Below are 18326 nucleotides of genomic sequence, written 5' to 3'. Positions count from 1 at the left end.
ATAACTGATTCTTGTCCTTTATCAGCTTCCTTTATATTTGTATTTTAGAGTTCATAATTAGTTTAAATTTAATAAGTAAGTTATGCTGCCGTTCTATGTTACTGAAGTGAAATTCAGCATGCAGCCAGAATAACCTGGGCTGGAGGATTGGGAGGGGGCAAACCCAAGTAACTCAGGATGCACAATATCAAGAGGCTCATCCACTGGATAAGCATGACAGGTTTTGCACTTCTCCCTTCCCTCCCCCCTGCTTCCGTCCTACAAAGAGTTGTTTATTATGTTATTCATTCTCTCCATGGGATTGTGACATCCTGCGGTGGTGTTGCAGGATTTAAAAATAGCTAGTGTTTGGCTGGTTTGTACTGTAAGTTCTTTATATACAGGCCTTACATCTGATATTTTCCCCTGTAAAGTCATGATTCACCTATACTTATTTCACTTTGTTTCATTTATTACTAGTCATCTGAAATCACTACTAATTCTTTTTAAATAGTCTGTGAAGCAAAAAGTGGTTTGGGGCCATAGTTAATGTTGAACTTTGGCAAGCTTTTCTATAATACTCCATCACCAAGTTTTCTCTGCATTGGAGTAATGGAAAAATGAAGGAAGGATTTAGTCAAAAGGATTCTTTACTAGGCCAACGGACTTTGAGATAAGGCTTCTTCCATACCAAGCATGAAGTAGGTCCTTTTCCCCTTCTCCCAAAAAGAAATCTCTTGACTTTAATTAAATAATGGCATTTACATGTTAACAAATCAGATTCCTCACAGGGGGGTGACTGGAATCATTCCAAGTCAATACCCTTGCAAAATGTCACATCCTATACTCTCATGCATCTTGCTTCCAAATCCAGAACCTGGTCCTGCTCCCACTGAGATCTTTGACTTGGGGGAAAAACAAAAGGGTTCTTTGAATGTGTTGGGCTTAGAACCTTTTTGCCTCTGTTGTGCTAAGGCTGTGTACCCTACTTCCCACACTACTGAGCCTCGTTAAAGCTGGTCCCACAGACCCCACTTTCTTTAGCCTTCCTAAAGATGGTCTCATCTCCACCTTCACTTTCAAAATATGTTTCCTCCATTTCATAGCAAGTCCTTGAGTTATAACTGTACTTTCTGTTGAAAGTCAGACACTAGCAACAAGACATATCAGCAAGCATCCATTCCAAGCAGTAGCTTCTTTTGATGCCACATCGCACACCAAAAATGCTGCCTGAACTTGCTGTCATCTTAGTGCCACCTCTTACCATATTTATATGAGGTCCTTGCAAGTAATTTAGATTGGCAATAGTGCTTGGCTCTTCTACCTTATCAGATTAAAAAAATTCTGCTACAGATAAGTTCTGTCCTTCAAAAGAGGGGTAATTTGATGTTGAAGAAAAATCATTCTGGTTATGGTGGAAAAGTTTGATCTGACAGGATGGTTTTGCTGTATTTCCTAAAGGTGGTCAGACTATGAATTAATCTATATCTTCTCTAGAAGTCCATTCCACAGCTGGGTCCCCTCGACAGATTGCTTTGACCTCTACTCTGAAATGCTTTGTGATTTTAATTGTCCCAAAGAAGTGCAACTGCCTTGGTGGCTCACAGATGGAAATTCAATCTTGAATGTAGTTAGGACCTAACCTATTAATTGCTTTGAAGATTAAGATCAAGGCCTTAAACTGGCAGTGGAAGTTGACTGAAACTTAACCAGAATGATTTTTCACATTGGAGGAACTTTGAGGTGTTCATGGTGGCTGAAACCATGGAAGAAATGGTCAGCCACATTTTGTACCAGCTAGAACTCTTTCCACTGGTTTAGAATTAAGCTTCAGAAACAACAATGTATAGAAATCCGGTCTCAAGGTGACAAATGCATCGATCACCTTGCCCAGGTCCTTGTCCAGTAGGAAGGGTTGAAGTTTCTTATCAAGCTGGCAACGAAAGATAAGTGTAGTGCTTTTTAGTTTCTAAAATAAATAGGATGCTCTCATCCATCCTGGCATTAGAGGGAGAGAAGCTGGTGTTTTTTCCTCCTCCTCAGTCCCTTTGGAAATTTGGAGTGCTTTCTGGAGATTCCTCTGGCTAATTATATTTGTTCAGGTAATAAGACTCATTGTTACCCTCACCATCTCCTTGATGCATGTTCAGAATACTAAACAAACCTGGGTGGCAGCTGCATAAATAGTACTAGAGGAAGCACAGACTCCATATCCACAGATGCTACTGTGAAGTTCTCAAGGTTGGGCCACCATCACTAGCTGAGGTGAGCTCCTTGCTGTCAGTCATTAAAAAAGAAGTAATGAGTGGGGGCATTTAGTGGCCACCAGTGTTCCAGGCAGAGGTAGGCATGTACCTGCCTGTTATTGCTTGTCAGCCCAAGACTTTAGCTGGGGAAATTCCACCAGTCACATGCATGAAGCAGAGATCCAAGAGTGAGAATTTGTCATAGGGCTTGGAGAACAGCCAAATTTTAAGGCAAGCAGTAATTTAGTGCCAATACAAAGAATAAAAACAATCTCTTTTTAGTATTCTGAAACAGGAAAAGTACTTAATAAGAACAAACAGAATCTGTATAATCTATTTACTTGTATAATATTTCTTAACATAGGCATTGATAATAGTAGAAGCCTAATCCTCTTCTATTATAGCTTTTTTGGTAAAGCACTACAATAAGATATGAAATATGTTTTACACACTGAAAATAGTCAGAAAATGTGCTTCTATTGTTGATACTGTAGTTTCTTAGTGCCAAACCCCTGAGAAAATTCTGCTAATCTTGGGCTTTTGGATTACTTTACATAAACTGTGCTTTGAGAGTACCTAATAATTTAAATACTGACAACTAAGATTTTTTTTAAAAAAAAGCTTGTGTGTGTGTGAATGAGGAGGTTGTTCCAAATGTTAACATGTTCATTGATTAATCACATAATTGCCAAAGATTATAGAAGATACTAAATAGTTTAGAAAAGTGAAACTAACTTTAGTAAATCTTAATTCTAACAAATACTTGCAAAATAAAATAAAAAAAATCCAGAAACCTCTAGATACAAATCTTCTACTAACTGTAAGATTGAAGGCTCAAAACTGGACTTCTCTGCTTTTTCCTTACCCAAGAACTCAATAGAAGACTTTAGTAATTTTAATAAAATAAATAATACTTTGTATTTCTATAAAAGCTTCCATCTGAGGATCTCAAAGTGCTTAACAAATATTAATACTCAGAACAGAATATGATACAGTGGCATAGTAAGTTAAATGGCTTTCTTGGCATCACAGAGGCAGTCTGTTGCAGAGCTAAGAATAAATTCAGATCGCCTGATCCTGTTCTTAGACCCTCCTTCCTCTTTCCTGTTTTTATTATTTTACAATCACTTTTGAAAGTCTAACCATACTTTAAGATAGTAAGAGTGTTTCTTTGTGTTCATCTATTCAAGAGAGAACCATTTGTTCCATATCGTAGGGAGACATGTATGTAGTTTTTGGTTATCACTGTCTAAAATTAAAACTACCACCCTATGTAACAACTTAGACCAGTTGCTGTTAGCATCAGTGATATATACACAGAAACAGGAAAAAATGATGCTCAACACAAACACATAAATATTCACTAACAACACTATTCTTTCACACAGTACCTGAACTACATAAACGATTTTAGCATCATCCTGGTAATCAGCTTCAGATTTTCTGAGATTTTTTAGCATAAGCTTGTATTTCAAAAAGGCTTCTCGACGCCGGGCCTCATTATCGAGCTTGCAACAACGGCGACACCTGCCAACAGTGCGTGAATTAGCAGGCACAGAGAATTCAGTAGAGGGCAAGTAACTTTTGCAACCACGACAGAAGTAAATGTTTTGATAAAGCTTTAATGGATCTGGTGGAACCTGCAGAAGGATGATAAGAAAGATGCTCTAATATTATATATATATATATATATATATATATAAACTGAATGTCTTCCTATTAAATGAGTGAGGTTTTAACATTACCAAGAACATATAATGCCTTACAGTACACAATACACCTATTGGCTAATTTTGCTAAGGTTTTACATGCAACTTGATGGCATTTCTCTGTCTGTACATAGTGCAATAACATTTGAATGCCGCATTCGATCAATTCCCAAGTCTCAGGGAACGTTCTAGACATCACTGGCCAATATCCCATTGATTTGGTGGAGAATCAGAAAACCTAAATGGAAAAAACGGGGGACACATGGAGACCTGCCACCTGATTATCCCAGTCACGGCTTCATTGTCTATAGATCAAAAAACTGATTGATGCCACCCATTAACACCTTCCAACAACACCTCTATCTCATTTCTGCCTATCCTCTCAATATTTTAAAGTGTTGACACCTTGAATGACTTATCTCATAGACAAAAAGATTAATAAGAGGCAGAGAACAATCGGGGGCACTGGACAATGCATGTGTACACATGGCCACTGGCATGCGGGGGGGAGAGAGAAAGGGGAACCCTGATATAGAAGGGAGGAGGGAAAGGGAAGACACAGAACCTTTGATGGGGTAGAGACTGGGGAATCCTGGCATGTGGCAGAGGACAGAATGAAGAGCACATCAAGCCGCAGGCATAATAAGGTGAAGTTGCAGGGAGTCCCTGAAGTAGATGGAGATGGGAAAGTGGCATAAAGGAGCTTGTTGGATGGAATGGAGGAATGTAAGGAGCATTTCGAGTCTGCAATAAGCTCGGCCCACACAAGCGACTAAGTGAGCAACACTTAATATTAAACATGCCTTTAAGTTTCAAAAGCCAGCAATACTTATTTGAAATTTTAAAAAATCAGTTTTGCTATTTTTAAACATCTTTTGCTCTTATTGTATTTATTAAAAATATTTAAAGAACAAAACAACCGATTTTGTAGGACTAGATTAAGACCTCAGCTATTATGGTCCAAAGCAGAGGTGGGAAAACTTTTTGGCCTGAGGGCCACATCTGGGTGGAGAAATTGTATTCAGGGCCATGAATATAGGGTTTGAGCAGGGGTTTGGGAGGGAGTGCCGGGTGCAGGAGGGGGCTCAGGGCAGGGGGTGGGGGTGCAGGAGGGTGCGGGGTGTGGCAGGGAGCTCAGGGCAGGGGGTTGGGGTGCAGGAGGGGTGCGTCAGGGGGCTCAAGGCAGGGGATTATGGGGCTCAGGGCAGGGGGTTGGGGTGCGGGGTGCAGGACAGGTTTGGGGTGCGGGCTCCGGGCCGACACTGCTTACCTCGAGTGGCTCTGGGGTGGCAATGGCATGCAGCGGGGTTAAGGCTCCCTGCCTGTCCTGGCCCTGCGCCACTCCCAGAAGTGGCTAGCATGTATGGCAGTGGCTCCTGGGGATGGGGTGGGGCAGGCGGCTCTGCTGCGCGCTGCCCTTGCCTGCGGGTACCACCCCCAAAGCTCCCATTGGCCACGGTTTCCCGTTTCCAGCCAATGGGAGCTGCGGGGGTCGGTGCCTGCAGGCGATGGCAGCGCATGGAGCCTTCTGCCCCCCTCCCCCTCCCGGGGCTGCAGGGATGTGGTGCCGGCTGTTCTGGACTGGGGCCAGGGCAGGCAGGGAGCCTGCTTTAACCCCGCTGCGCCATGGGGCTGGTAATCCCGCGGGCTGGATTGAAAGCCCTGACGGGCCTGATCCAGCCTGTGGGCCGTATTTTGCCCTCCCCTGGTCCAAAGCAATTACTACTAATTGTATGCAACCAGATACTAAGCAACTGTAGAAATACAACTGAATGGGGAAAAACAGCAAAACAGCACTGCTGTAAATCACCATGTAATCTATCAAATGCAATGTGTCACGTGAATCAAAAGATAAAAACTAAGATTATATAAAACATGCAGAGGGGAAGAAAAAACAGTTACCTATCTCTTGTAACTATTGTTCTTTGAGATGTGTTGCTCATGTCCATTCTATTCTAGGGGTGCGTGCCCACGTGCACAATCGTTGGAGATTTTTGCCTTGACAGTATCCATAGGGTCAGCAGTGGCACCCTCTGGAGTGCTGTGCTCATGCATCGGTATATTAGGCACTGCCAGCCCTACACCCTCTAAGTTCCTTCTTGCCGTCAACTCCGACAGAGGGGTAGGAGGGCAGGTAATTGAATGGACATGAGCAACACATCTTGAAGAACAACAGTTATGAAAGGTAGGTAACCATTTTTGTTTCTTCAAGTGTTTGCTCATATTGATTCTATTCTAGATGACTCACAAGTAGAATCCCCGGAGGTGGGCTTGGAGTTCATGATCATTTGGCTTGCAACATTGTTATACTGAAGCCAGCATCATCTCGGGCCTGCTGGGTAAATGCGTAATGAGATGAAAACATGTGGATGGAAGACTAGGTAGCAGCCCTGCAGATATCCTGGATTGCCACCTGCCTTGCGTTACGAAACGGCTTGGTCCTTTCGATGTAGAACGCTAGCACCCTCCTGATGTCCAGAGAGCACAATCTGTGCTCCTCCTACGATTTATGAGGTTTTGGAAAGAAGAAAGGAAAATATATGTCCTGGCCCATCGGAAACTGTGAAATCACTTTGGGCAGAAAAGTCGGGTGCAGACACAGCTGAACCTTGTCCTTGTAGAATACCGTATAGGGCGGCTCCGGGGTAAGAGTAATCTCAGAGACTCTGTGGGCAGATGTTATTGCAACCAGGAATGAAACCTTCCAGGAGGGGGAGAAGGGAGCAGGAAGCTAGAGGCTTGAAAGGGGGACCCATGAGCTGTGACCCCACAAGATTCAGGTCCCAAGAAGGGACAGGGTCCTGGACTTGGAAGTAAAGTCACTCCCGGCCCTTGAGAAACCTGACTGTTATGTCCTGAGTGAAAACTGACGTGCCCTGGAGTGGAGGATGGAAGGCCGAAATGGAGGCCAAGTGGACCTTAGCAGATGAAAGAAACAGATCCTGGAGCTTGAGATGCAGAAGGTAGTCCAGGATCAACTGCAGCAAGGCCTGCTTGGGCCGAATACCTGGGTCTGAGGTCCAGCACGTAAACCGCTTCCATTTGGCCATGTAGGTCACCTTGGTNCACATTCCTACAGTCCAGCACGTAAACCGCTTCCATTTGGCCATGTAGGTCACCTTGGTGGAGAGCTTTCTGCTGCCCAACAGGACTTCTTGGACATGGGCCAAACATTCCTGTTCCTCTGCATTCAACCATGCAGCAGCCAAGCCGTCAGGTGTGTAACACTGCCAGGTTTGGGTGCAGAAGACTGCCATGGTTTTGGGACAGCAGGTCCAGCCGAAGTGACAGCCGTAACAGGGCAGCCACTGAGATGTCCAGCAGCGTGCAGAACCAGTGCTGGCATGGCTACGCTGGCACTATAAGGATAACCTTTGTCCTGTCCCACTTGATTTTCATGAGGACTCTCTGGATTAATGGTACTGGAGGGAATGCATACATGAGGGCCCCCAACCACAGGAGCAGAAAGCATCTGACAGGAAACCTCTGTTGATCCCCCAACAGAACACTTGGCACTTTCTGTTCTGCCTGGACGTAGTCCACCTGGGGAGTCTCCCACCTCTGGAAGATAATGCTGACCACCTCCGGATAGAGAGACTGTGATACTACACCCCATATTCTTCAGAGAGATATTACTGTGATATGGTTATGGCATAACTATATTGTACTTTATACAAGATAGGTCATGTGAGATATCATTGAAAAGGTTATGATTTACTGAATATGATTATCCTATTTGTATGCATGTATCATTTTGGTATCTGAAGTTAGGAATATTGTCTATGCATCTACTACAAATGTGTTTACACCTGGGGACCACCCACTAGGCAGAATGCAATCAGTCTAGATGGCTGGCTGGGAAGGGCCATTAGGAAGAACAATAGGTTTTAGAAGAAGCTAATCTCCCACCGGGAAGCCTTCCTGAGCCTGCTACAAACAGCCTCCGAGTCATGGCTGCTGTGACCCTACAGGGACATGTGACCAAGTCACCTGGTACTGGACTCCATCTTGAAATACCACTGTTTTTCCACTGACCGGACATGGGAACCAAGCTTGGAGACAAAGAGTTCCTGCCATATGCAAAAGCTATTTAAGGCAGGGGAGTGACATCATTGTGGTTCTTCACTGACTTCCCACCCAAAGAGATTCTTGGAAACACCTGGGGTACAATGACTGGACTAGTGGAGAAGGGTTGGACCCAGTCTAGAGGAATTTCTAGCCTGTGAAAGGAATACCTGGGGTTTTTAAGCTGCAAGCAAGTGCAGCTGGCCCCTCAAGAATCTTTGCAAACTACCTAAATCAGCAATTAGGGTGAGAATTTGCTACTCATATCTAATTTCTTTGTATATTAAGCTTAGATTACCTAGCAAATAAACAAAAATGCAATCTGCTTTTGTCTGTTTGCTATGATTTATAATCACTTAAAATGTATCTTTTGTAGTTAATAAACTTGTTTTTGTTTTGTCTAAAACCAGTGTGTGGAAATCTTGGGGAAGAAAGCTGTGACATCTCTCTCTCCACATTGAGGGAGAGGGCAAACTTGATGAGCTTAAGATGTACAGTCCTCTGTGCAGCGCAAGACGGTATAATTTTGGGCTTACCCTCTAGAGGGGGTGTGCACCTGAGAAGCTGGTAAGTGCCCTAGCTGTATAGCCTTCCCATGCAGAGGCTGGCCAGAAAGCCTGTCTGCATGTTACTACAGCTGAGTGTGTCCCTACCTACGTGCTGGTGAAAGTGTGAGACCAGGAGCGTGTCTGTAGCTTGTCACAGCATTACTGGGGGAGTGGGAGCCCAGGCTAGTGGGTCGGTGGGTTCAGTGGTCTCCAGTTCCAGGTCGCACCCCTCACGGGCAGTAAGAAGGAACTGAGACAGTGTAGGGCCAGGGGTGCCTAATATTCCGATGCATGAGCACGGCACTCCAGAGGGCACCACTAACGACCCTACAGATACTGCTATGGCAAAAATCTCAGACGACTGTGCACATGGGCGCGCACACCTAGAATGGAATCAGCATGAGCAAGCACTCAAAGAAGAAAATAAAGATGTCACATGTGCTTCTTCACTCTCACCATGCTCTGCAGGACCAGTGGGGATATGGTATGGACAGGGGCCAGGCCCAGATCTCTAATTGGGCTACTTTCATCAGCTTGGCAAGTCAGTCCCCATGTTTGGCCAGTTGACATTTTGAATGTGCTCCTCTGCTTGTCTCCACTGCCTGGCTGCCATTTAGCAGCCATCCTGGTTGTGATGATGTCTGTACCACAGGTCAATTAGAAGGCCTGTGGCACCAAATACAACCTGATTCCTCAGAAGAGACAGATCTCACTCCCCCCCCTCAAGTCTTGGCTATGACTGAGCTGCCATCTGCCCTGACTAACACAAAGTTACTGCCTCCAGGTCCCATGTCCCTACTCCCTGCTGCTGCATAGCCACTACATGCTGGTAACTGATACCCCGTCACAGCTTACTGGGTCCCCCTACCCAACAAATCTCCAAGGGATGGGGGATTCAACTAGCTGCTGTTGGTCAGTACTGGTTGCTAAGTAAAACAAGTCCACCTGAATGCCTGCAAGAAGGCAGAAAGCAGATATAAAGAGCAGGAGCAGCAGCAATACCACCCTAGAAGCACAAGAGGAGCAACTGTATAGACAGCAACCTGAGCCCCACCCAGGGGAAGGTGAGCAAGCCAGGCCCAGTGAAGCATCATACCCCACACAAGGCAAACTGAGCCTAATGAAGTCTGGGGGCATCCAGGACCCACTGAGGAGAAGCCAAGTTCAGCGAAGCATCTGTGTCAAACGGTTGAAGCTTTTAATCCAGACTTTAGTCTAAGTGGGAAGTGGAGCCGGTTGCTTAGATTGATTGTTCACTAGCTTCTTCACCACTCCATAGCTGTGGCCCCTTTTCATGAGAGAATCATGGGTCATACAGTTTTAACAGAGGGGTGGAGGTGGCTGTGTTGTGTTGGAACTATCCAGTATAGGCACTTTTCTCATTCGTGCATCCAACTATGGTATTTCCACAGCATTGCTCCACTACATCCTATTTACCAAGGAATCTGGGAGATAAGGATCTTAGACTATGTCTTGTTGGTTAATGAATCAATTGTTTCACTGAATGAGTATTGCCTCTAATGGCATGGTAAGTATATTAATTTGTACATATATTTATGTGGTCATAACATCTTTAATTTTGTACAATATACAGTTTTTGAGAATACTATTACAGAAGCACACAACTAAGTCTCTTGGTCAGGCTTTCATTATATCCCACTTTGACTATTACAATCTTTTCCTTCTTTAGCCTCCGTAAAACTCTCATTTCCCCTCTCTCGTCCAAACAAAATGCTGCAGTGAAAGTCATCTTCCTGCTAACCATTTTAATCAAGTCTCTCTCTTTGAATCTCTCCACTAGTTCCCTATTTGATATTGCATCAATTGTGTCTTGTTATCACCTTCAAAGTTCTACATAATTCTGCTGCTTCCTACTTACCTAAGCTTGCCTTACTTCACTCCCTACAGCTCCTGTGCTCTGTGAATGCTCCCACACAGAGCACTCATTGGTTAGATTCTCAAAAAAAAAAAAAAAACCTCCTCCATGTCATCTTCTATACTGCTCTCTATATGTGGTCTGACCTTCCTGAGCTCATCTGTGAGGCTTCTACCATTTCCACATTTTAGTTCCTCTTGAAGATCTACCCCTGCAGTTCTACCTATGGCCAATCTTATATTAATAACAAGAAAAAAGCATATGATGTTTCCCATTTCCTCTCTCCCGTTACCTTGTGCCTGACGGCCCGTCCTTAAAACTACAAGTTCCTTGGTAGAAAGACTATTTTTGCTTCTCTGCCTGTAAACACTGAGCATATAGTGAGCACTACCATAGACAAAGATCATGATTATAATAGAAGAGAGAAATACCTTAAGTACTCTAGCAACCTCAGGGTTAAAGATTGGAGTTTTAATATACTGAAGAAATAATGTGCATATTCTTTTTCTGAGTCCTTCTAGATTGCATTCTTTCACGCCTCGCATCATAAGATCAGCCTCTCTGTCAATTAATTCCACTATTTCATGGGTGAGTTTACACTCGTGTTCCTACAGAAAAACAAAATAAAGTTACAACACAGATACTTGCTGATAAGCCATTAGATTTAGAACAAATTGATATTAAAACAAAACATGCAGTATATATTCTATATATCATTTATATTCTAAATGTATGCATTAAAAAGAAGCTTAAACCCTCTGTGTCTTGGGAAGCATGCCATATAGAATATCCAAAGAAAGGACAGTAGAATATAGCTATGTGTGTGTTATATATAACACCAACAATATCAGCATAATGTTTTGTGGTGAAATCCCTGCAGGTTTGACAGAGATTTATACAGTAGAAAAATATTCTCTTCTGATGCTACCGACCTTCCTCTACCACTATCTCAAAAACACAGAAAGGGAGATGGATGGTGACAGATGAATGATGCCACTTAAATTCAACCTTCTTTCCTCCAATAAAAATCCTGATTCTACAGCAATTCCAGTTTTCCCCAGAATGCAGGATTTGATCTGGATCATTATTATTGTGAAACCAACAAAAACCAAAAACTATAAGCTCCTTCTGCAGGTTCAGGCAGCAGCAGTTGATTAACCAGCACTATTTCTAGAGCTGTTCTGACTTTGGACCCAATTTTGATTCCATCAGAGCCAAGGGAAAATCCTCACTTTGGCTTCGTTAAGATCAGGATCAGGCTCTTCTACTCTATTTAGGTACAAGTACCATCACCAAGGTTGCTGAGTGCCTTCATGATGTTCAAACAAGGAAATAAAAAAAAAAATCGTGTTAATTTTTTCTCTCCACTAAAAAGGGGAGAGGAAATCAATGTTTGTGAGACAGAAAAATTGCAATCCAAACCAAGAGACATTTCATAGCCAAACTTCTGAAAAGGTATTTCAAATACTGCAGCATAAAAAATAAATGAATAAATGCCATTAAAAGTATCTCTTCTGGTTTTATCCAATTACTGTAATTATTAAACTTCATACTAATACTGTATTAAAATGTAACACAAATTTAACATCACAGTGGAGGGTTATAACTTTAAAATTACCTTAAGAAATCAATACTTATCATACAAAGTGGTAGTGAAACATGAATTTATATTAAATTGACCTTTCGTAATTTAACAAATAGCACTGGTTAGCACACTAGGTTTTCGTTCATGCCACCACATCCTCACAATTGTTTGTCAAGAGAATCTTTGCTGATGTGTCAGCACCAATTAAATGACTATGGCTCTAGGTATGGAACATATAACCAAAAGCTAAACTTAAGGGGAAGACCAAAACGTACCTTCACTGTATGTTTGAGTGTTAATAGCACATCCAGCCTCTCATCTTTTGGGAGGTCTTTCATACTAATGCTGCGGTAGATCTCAAGCAGTTCTCTGGCACGTAGTGTAAACTGTGTATCCATTTCAGTTATTTTTCCATCATATGCTTTCCATTTCTTTGGCTCTGCACACTTCAGAAACAATTTGTATCAATCAGTTATTTTAATTTGATCAACAGCCGAAAAAGTACATTGTGTTACAAAAAGTCTTACCTTAATAAACAAGGACTCAGCTTTAACACTTATCTAATACAGAAGGCTCTTTCTACCATCATTATTTCCACAATATATATTGTACCCTAGAGTAAAGTTTCAATATTATATGACTTGTAAAAAAAAAGCAGGCCATAATAATTCAGACTTACAACATACTAAAAATAAAGGACATTCTCCCACAGAGAAATGCTCTGTTAGTTTAAAATAAACTTACTGAAAGTGGTACTGGAATACACGCTCAAGATCTGATCCTGCAGTCATTAATCAGGCAAAACTGCCACTAAAGTTAATAGGAGAACTGCCTGTAAGGACTGCAGGCTTAAGCCCTTAAAACCTATTGTGCTGTGGAATATTTTCTGGGAGATGTTATTTAAGATGAAATATCACTGGGTTGTAATAATGGCCAGTTTACATATATATTGGGTCCAAGCAATCATAGAATCATAGAATATCAGGGTTGGAAGGGACCTCAGGAGGTCAATCTAGTCCAACCCCCTGCTCAAAGCAGGACCAATTCCCAACTAAATCATCCCAGCCAGGGCTTAAAAACCTCCAAGAAAGGAGATTCCACCACCTGGTACCCGCAGGCAAGGGCAGCATGCAGCAGAGACCCACCCCACCCCATCCCCAGGAGCCACTGCCATACATGCTAGCCACTATTACTCCTTGTTCTATCATCTGCTACCACTGAGAACAGTCTAGATCCATCCTCTTTGGAACCCCCTTTCAGGTAGTTGAAAGCAGCTATCAAATCCCCCCATATTCTTCTCTTCTGCAGACTAAACAATCCCAGTTCCCTCAGCCTCTCCTCATAAGTCATGTGCTCCAGACCCCTAATCATTTTTGCTGCCCTCCGTTGGACTCTTTTCAATTTTTCCACATCCTTCTTGTAGTGTGGGGCCCAAAACTGAACACAATACTCCAGATGAGGCCTCTCCAATGCCGAATAGAAAAACACGTCCCTTGATCTGCTTGCAACATCCCTACTTAAATACAGCCCAAAATGCCATTAGCCTTCTTGGCAACAAGGGCACACTGTTGACTCATATCCAGTTTCTCGTCCACTGTAACCCTTAGGTCCTTTTCTGCAGAACTGCTGCCTAGCCACTCGGTCCCTAGTCTCTAGCAGTGCATGGGATTCTTCTGTATTAAGTGCAGGACTCTGGACTTGTCCTTGTTGAACCTCATCAGATTTCTTTTGGTCCAATCCTCTAATTTGTCTAGGTCCCTCTATATCCTATCCCTACCCTTCAGCGTATCTACCACTCCTCCAGTTTAGTGTCATCTGCAAACTTGCTGAGGGTGCAGTCCACGCCATCCTCCAGATCATTAATAAAGATATTGAACAAAACCAGTCCCAGGACCGACCTTTGGGGCACTCCACTTGATACCGGCTGCCTACTAAACATGGAGTCATTGATCATTGCCTGTTGAGCCCGACGATCTAACCAGCTTTCTATCAACCTTATAGTCCATTCATCCAGCCCATACTTCTTTAACTTGCCATCAAGAATACTGTGGAAGACTATATCAAAATACTCTTAACATCTCTTGCTAGCTGCAACTCCAAGTGTGATTTAGCCTTCCTGATTTCACTCCTGCATTCCTGAGCAATATTTTTATACTCTTCCCTGGTCATTTGTCCCCAGTCTTCCACTTCTTGTAAGCTTCTTTTTTGTGTTTAAGATCAACAAGGATTTCACCGTTAAGCCAAGCTGGTCGCCTGCCATACTTACTATTCTTTCTGCACATCGGGATGGTTTGTTCCTGCAACCTCAATAAGAATTCTTTAAAATACAGCCAGCTCTCCTGGATTCCTTTCCCCATCATGTTATTCTCCCAGGGGATCCTGCCCATCAGTTCCCTGAGGGAGTCAAACTCTGCTTTTCTGAAGTCCAGTCGCCTTTCTTCCTTGTGTCAGGATCCTGAACTCATGGTCACTGCCTCCCAGGTTCCCATCCACTTTTGCTTCCCCTACTAATTCTTCCCTGTTTGTGAGCAGCAGGCCAAGAAGAGCTCTGCCCCTAGTTGGTTCCTCCAGCACTTGCACCAGGAAATTGTCCCATACACTTTCCAAAAACTTCCTGGATTGTCTGCTCTCCCAGCAGATATCGGGGTGATTGAAGTCCCCCATAAGAACCAGAGCCTGTGATCTAGTAACTTCTGTTAGTTGCCGGAAGAAAGCCTCGTCCACCCCATCCCCCTGGTCTGGTGGTCTATAGCAGACTCCCACCACGACATCACCCTTGTTGCTCATACTTCCAAACTTAATCCAGAGACTCTCAGGTTTTTCTGCAGTTTCAAACTAGAGCTCTGAGCAGTCATACTGCTCTCTTACATGCAGTCAATCAGTCAAGCATTTATAATTCTGATAACAGTAGTTCTTGGCATTTTTTGTCTTTCCATTCATAAACTTGGGGAAGATCAAGCCCTATAATAGGGGTTGCTATTGCTGGACCTCAAGCTCTCTGTCTCCTAGATCCAAGTGTGTTAGTGCCATTTTCACATTTCAAGAGAATAAGAGTATGGGTATGTCTACACAGCAATGTAAGCCTAGGGTTAGTGGGACTTGAGTCAGCTGACCTGTGTCAAGGAACCTTGGGCTTGAGCACCTACATTGCATTTTAACAGTAGGTTAAGAATTTTCTGACCCATGCTGAAACCTAAAGCTCTGGCATCCACACTGCAATGCACAGACCTGAGTCAAAGTAACTGTATCCCACACTGCCTGGTGCCCTTGCACCTACCAATGTCACTGCTCTAGCCCTAGGAAGGTGGTGCACTGGGGAAAAACTCCGCTGCCCACTCTGCATGTTATAGGAACTTTGAACTGCCTGCCGAGCAATCCTTGTATTCTGTCTCTGCCAGCTACCAGAGCCAGCCATGTGGAGGAGGCGCCTATTGATGAACTGCTCTTGCTTGTGCTTTTACTTCTGTGTCAGGAAACTGGCAAAGCATCTGCAAGGTGCTGGTGGACATTTCAGTGGCATTTTCTATCTCACCAAAGGTACCTGATGGATCTGTAGGAGGAGGCGGTGGCACAGGAGAACCCTGGTATTGTAGACTCTCACTGGCAGATGCTGCTCAGTATAATTGGAATAGCTACTGATACCCCCTACGTAGACTGCTGCTTCTGGTGCAGGGCCACAAGCACAGACTGGTGAGACCACATTGTTATGCAGACATGGGATGACCAGCAGTGGGACCAGAACTTTCGCATGAAGAAAGCTACATTTCTGGAGCTTTGTGAGCAACTTGCCTCCACCCTCCAAAAAAAGAGACACACATGAGGTCACCCTGGCCAGTACAGGAGTAGATTGCTATAACTGTCTGGAAGCTAGGTAGCCTGCTACAGGTCCATTGCTTCACTTATCTTTGCCACCACTTTATCGATAATTGACTTTCCAACCCCAAACTGGTTGGCAATCAGGTGTGTGGTTTACCCCAAAGTGGTGGGCATTAAAGATATTACCAGAGGTAATTGCTGGCTTTGAAAGAATGGGGTTTGCTAACTTTGATAGTGGTACTGATTGGATTCATGTGGCCATAGTTTGCCCTCCTCAAGGAGCACATGAGTACATAAACCACAAAGGGTTTGTTACACTCCATAAACCACTCCATTGTTACACAAGCACTAGTGGACCACAGCGGCAGATTTATGAGTGTCAGTGTGGTCTGTACAGGAAAAGTTCACAATGCCAGAGTTTTTCATCATTCAGGAGTCTACATTCATGGACAGACTGGGATACTAGTGCCACCATATGACATTGACATAAACAATGTTACTGTTCCTACTTTTATTTTGGGGTACCCTGTGTAACCTCTTTTGCCTTGGCTTCCAAAACTGTACCCTAATTTCAGAGGTCCTGGCGAAAAAAAGGCTTAATTACACTCTCTGCAGGTGCAGAATGGTTGTTGTATGTCCTTTTGGCACATTAATATCACATTGGAGGTGTTTACAAACCCATTTGGATGCCAGTGCAATTAATGCTTGTGACAGTCTATATACTATTATGGTCACCACTTTTACAAGACTATGACAAATTCTGTACAAAGTATGTCTTGTGAAGTATCATTTGAAAAGTCATAATCTGCTGAGTATTATTGTCCGTGTAAAATGTGCATATCAATATTGTATAGGAAGTTATAATATTCTACTATATATCATTGTTAACATGCTCCAAGGGCCAGACAAGCAGGTCCAAACCAGTTTTTCAGAGACAAAGACTCACTAGTACCCCAGCCAGGGCAATCATCGCCATAAGCAGCCATTCTTCAGCACCGGAAAGATATAAACAAGAAATTTACATTTAATCTCAGAGACTGTTCAAACCTCACATAACAAGACCCTGTTTGCCTGCACCCCAGTGGGGGGTAATCCTCAAAAAGGAGAGAGAGTATAAGAATGAGAGACAATGGCCTCCACCACACCTCTCCTCCTCCCATGTCTCTGCTCATGACATTAATGACTTTCAAATAACTGAAATAAGGAGGAAGTGGTCTCAGGCTGAAAAGAGATACAGACTGTGAAATTTATAACAGTGTATGATGAGACAAAACCTTTGCTTCCAAATTCACTTAGCTTGTTAAATTAGATATTACTTTGTGTATTACTCTTTTATTTTCTTTAGTAACCAATCCTGACTTTTAAGCATTATCACTTGTAATCACTTAAAATCTTTCTGTAGTTAAACTTATCTTATTGTTTTATCTTAACCACTAAGTTTGGATTAGAGTGTGTGGGAAACTCCATCTGTGATACCAAGGCTGGTGCAGATATCATTTTCCTTTGCTGAAATGATGGACTTACCATGAGTTTGTATTGTCCAGGAGGGTACTGTGCAGTCCAAGATGCACATTTCTGGTGTCAAGACTGGGGCTAAGAACACGTGGGTGTCGCCCTGTATGTAATTCATGAGTGACTGGTCAGCGTGCTTGTGTTTAGCTGTGAGTAAATTTACATGCTAAAGGCTGTAAGCAGGCCAGTAGTGGATGTTCTGATAGCAAAGTAGTGTAAAAGGCACCCTAGGCTAGATAATTAAGGGCACACAGTTGTTCAACAGTCCAGATTGTACCCTGGAGAATGTCACAATGCTGTCCAAATTACTCTGGCTTGCTGTGCTCTTCACAGCCTTTGTGAAGCCAGAGGTGTGCCATTTCCCCCTGAATGGACATATGACAGCAAGGGGATGCTGAACTGGTACCCTCAGCCAGAAAATGCAGCTACCACTGCGGGAGCTGGTTGTACCCAGGCAGCAGAAGTAAGGGATGCTTTGTGTGCTCACATTATGGACTTGCATGGCCCAGTGGAAGAGGGGGAATACTACTTGTATGAAAGTGTTTTTTTTGAGGGGGGGGAAATTGGCTCCTTGGGCGGGCAGTGCATGGGAGAGGGGTAGTCTTGATGCCATGCAATAAAAGTCACAATGACATGAGGAAAATGAGGAAAAATGAAATTGAATGTGGTTCAGGGATTCATCATCACAGTGAAAGCCACGAGCCTGTGAGTTTTAATCACAGCTCTACCACTAACTGCTGTGAAGTGTTGAGCAAATCACTTAGTCTCTCTGTGACTCAGTTTCTCTCTCTGCTAAATAAGGCTATTAATACTTTCCTATCTGCAGAACAAGATTCTACGATTTAATTAGTGTTTAGACAGCATTTTAAATGGGTAAGGCAGTAAAAACTTCTTACTGCCTACTGCACATGGGTGCTAGGAGGATAAATTCATGACATTTGTGAGGTACTCTGATAGTATGGCAATAGGGGCCATATAACAAATGTGATT

General features: G+C 43.2%; 1 protein-coding gene across 3 annotated transcripts in view; it reads right to left on the bottom strand.

Moving 5' to 3' along the window:
- Window positions 1–18326, bottom strand: part of IQUB (IQ motif and ubiquitin domain containing) — a 50227-nt gene that overhangs the window by 4822 nt on the left and 27079 nt on the right. For all 3 annotated transcript variants that reach the window (XM_034768039.1, XM_034768058.1, XM_034768048.1), the window contains 3 exons: window positions 12284–12454; window positions 10855–11031; window positions 3617–3865 (listed from right to left, as the gene is read on the bottom strand). In XM_034768039.1, the coding sequence (XP_034623930.1) occupies window positions 3617–3865; window positions 10855–11031; window positions 12284–12454 (597 nt within the window). The remainder of the gene's footprint in view (window positions 1–3616; window positions 3866–10854; window positions 11032–12283; window positions 12455–18326) is intronic.

This window comes from Trachemys scripta, chromosome 1 (genome assembly GCF_013100865.1).
Source record: "Trachemys scripta elegans isolate TJP31775 chromosome 1, CAS_Tse_1.0, whole genome shotgun sequence".
In the NCBI taxonomy this organism is placed as follows: domain Eukaryota; kingdom Metazoa; phylum Chordata; order Testudines; family Emydidae; genus Trachemys; species Trachemys scripta.
The sequence above is the reverse complement of the archived record's forward strand: the minus strand, read 5'-3'. Positions and strand labels throughout refer to the sequence as shown.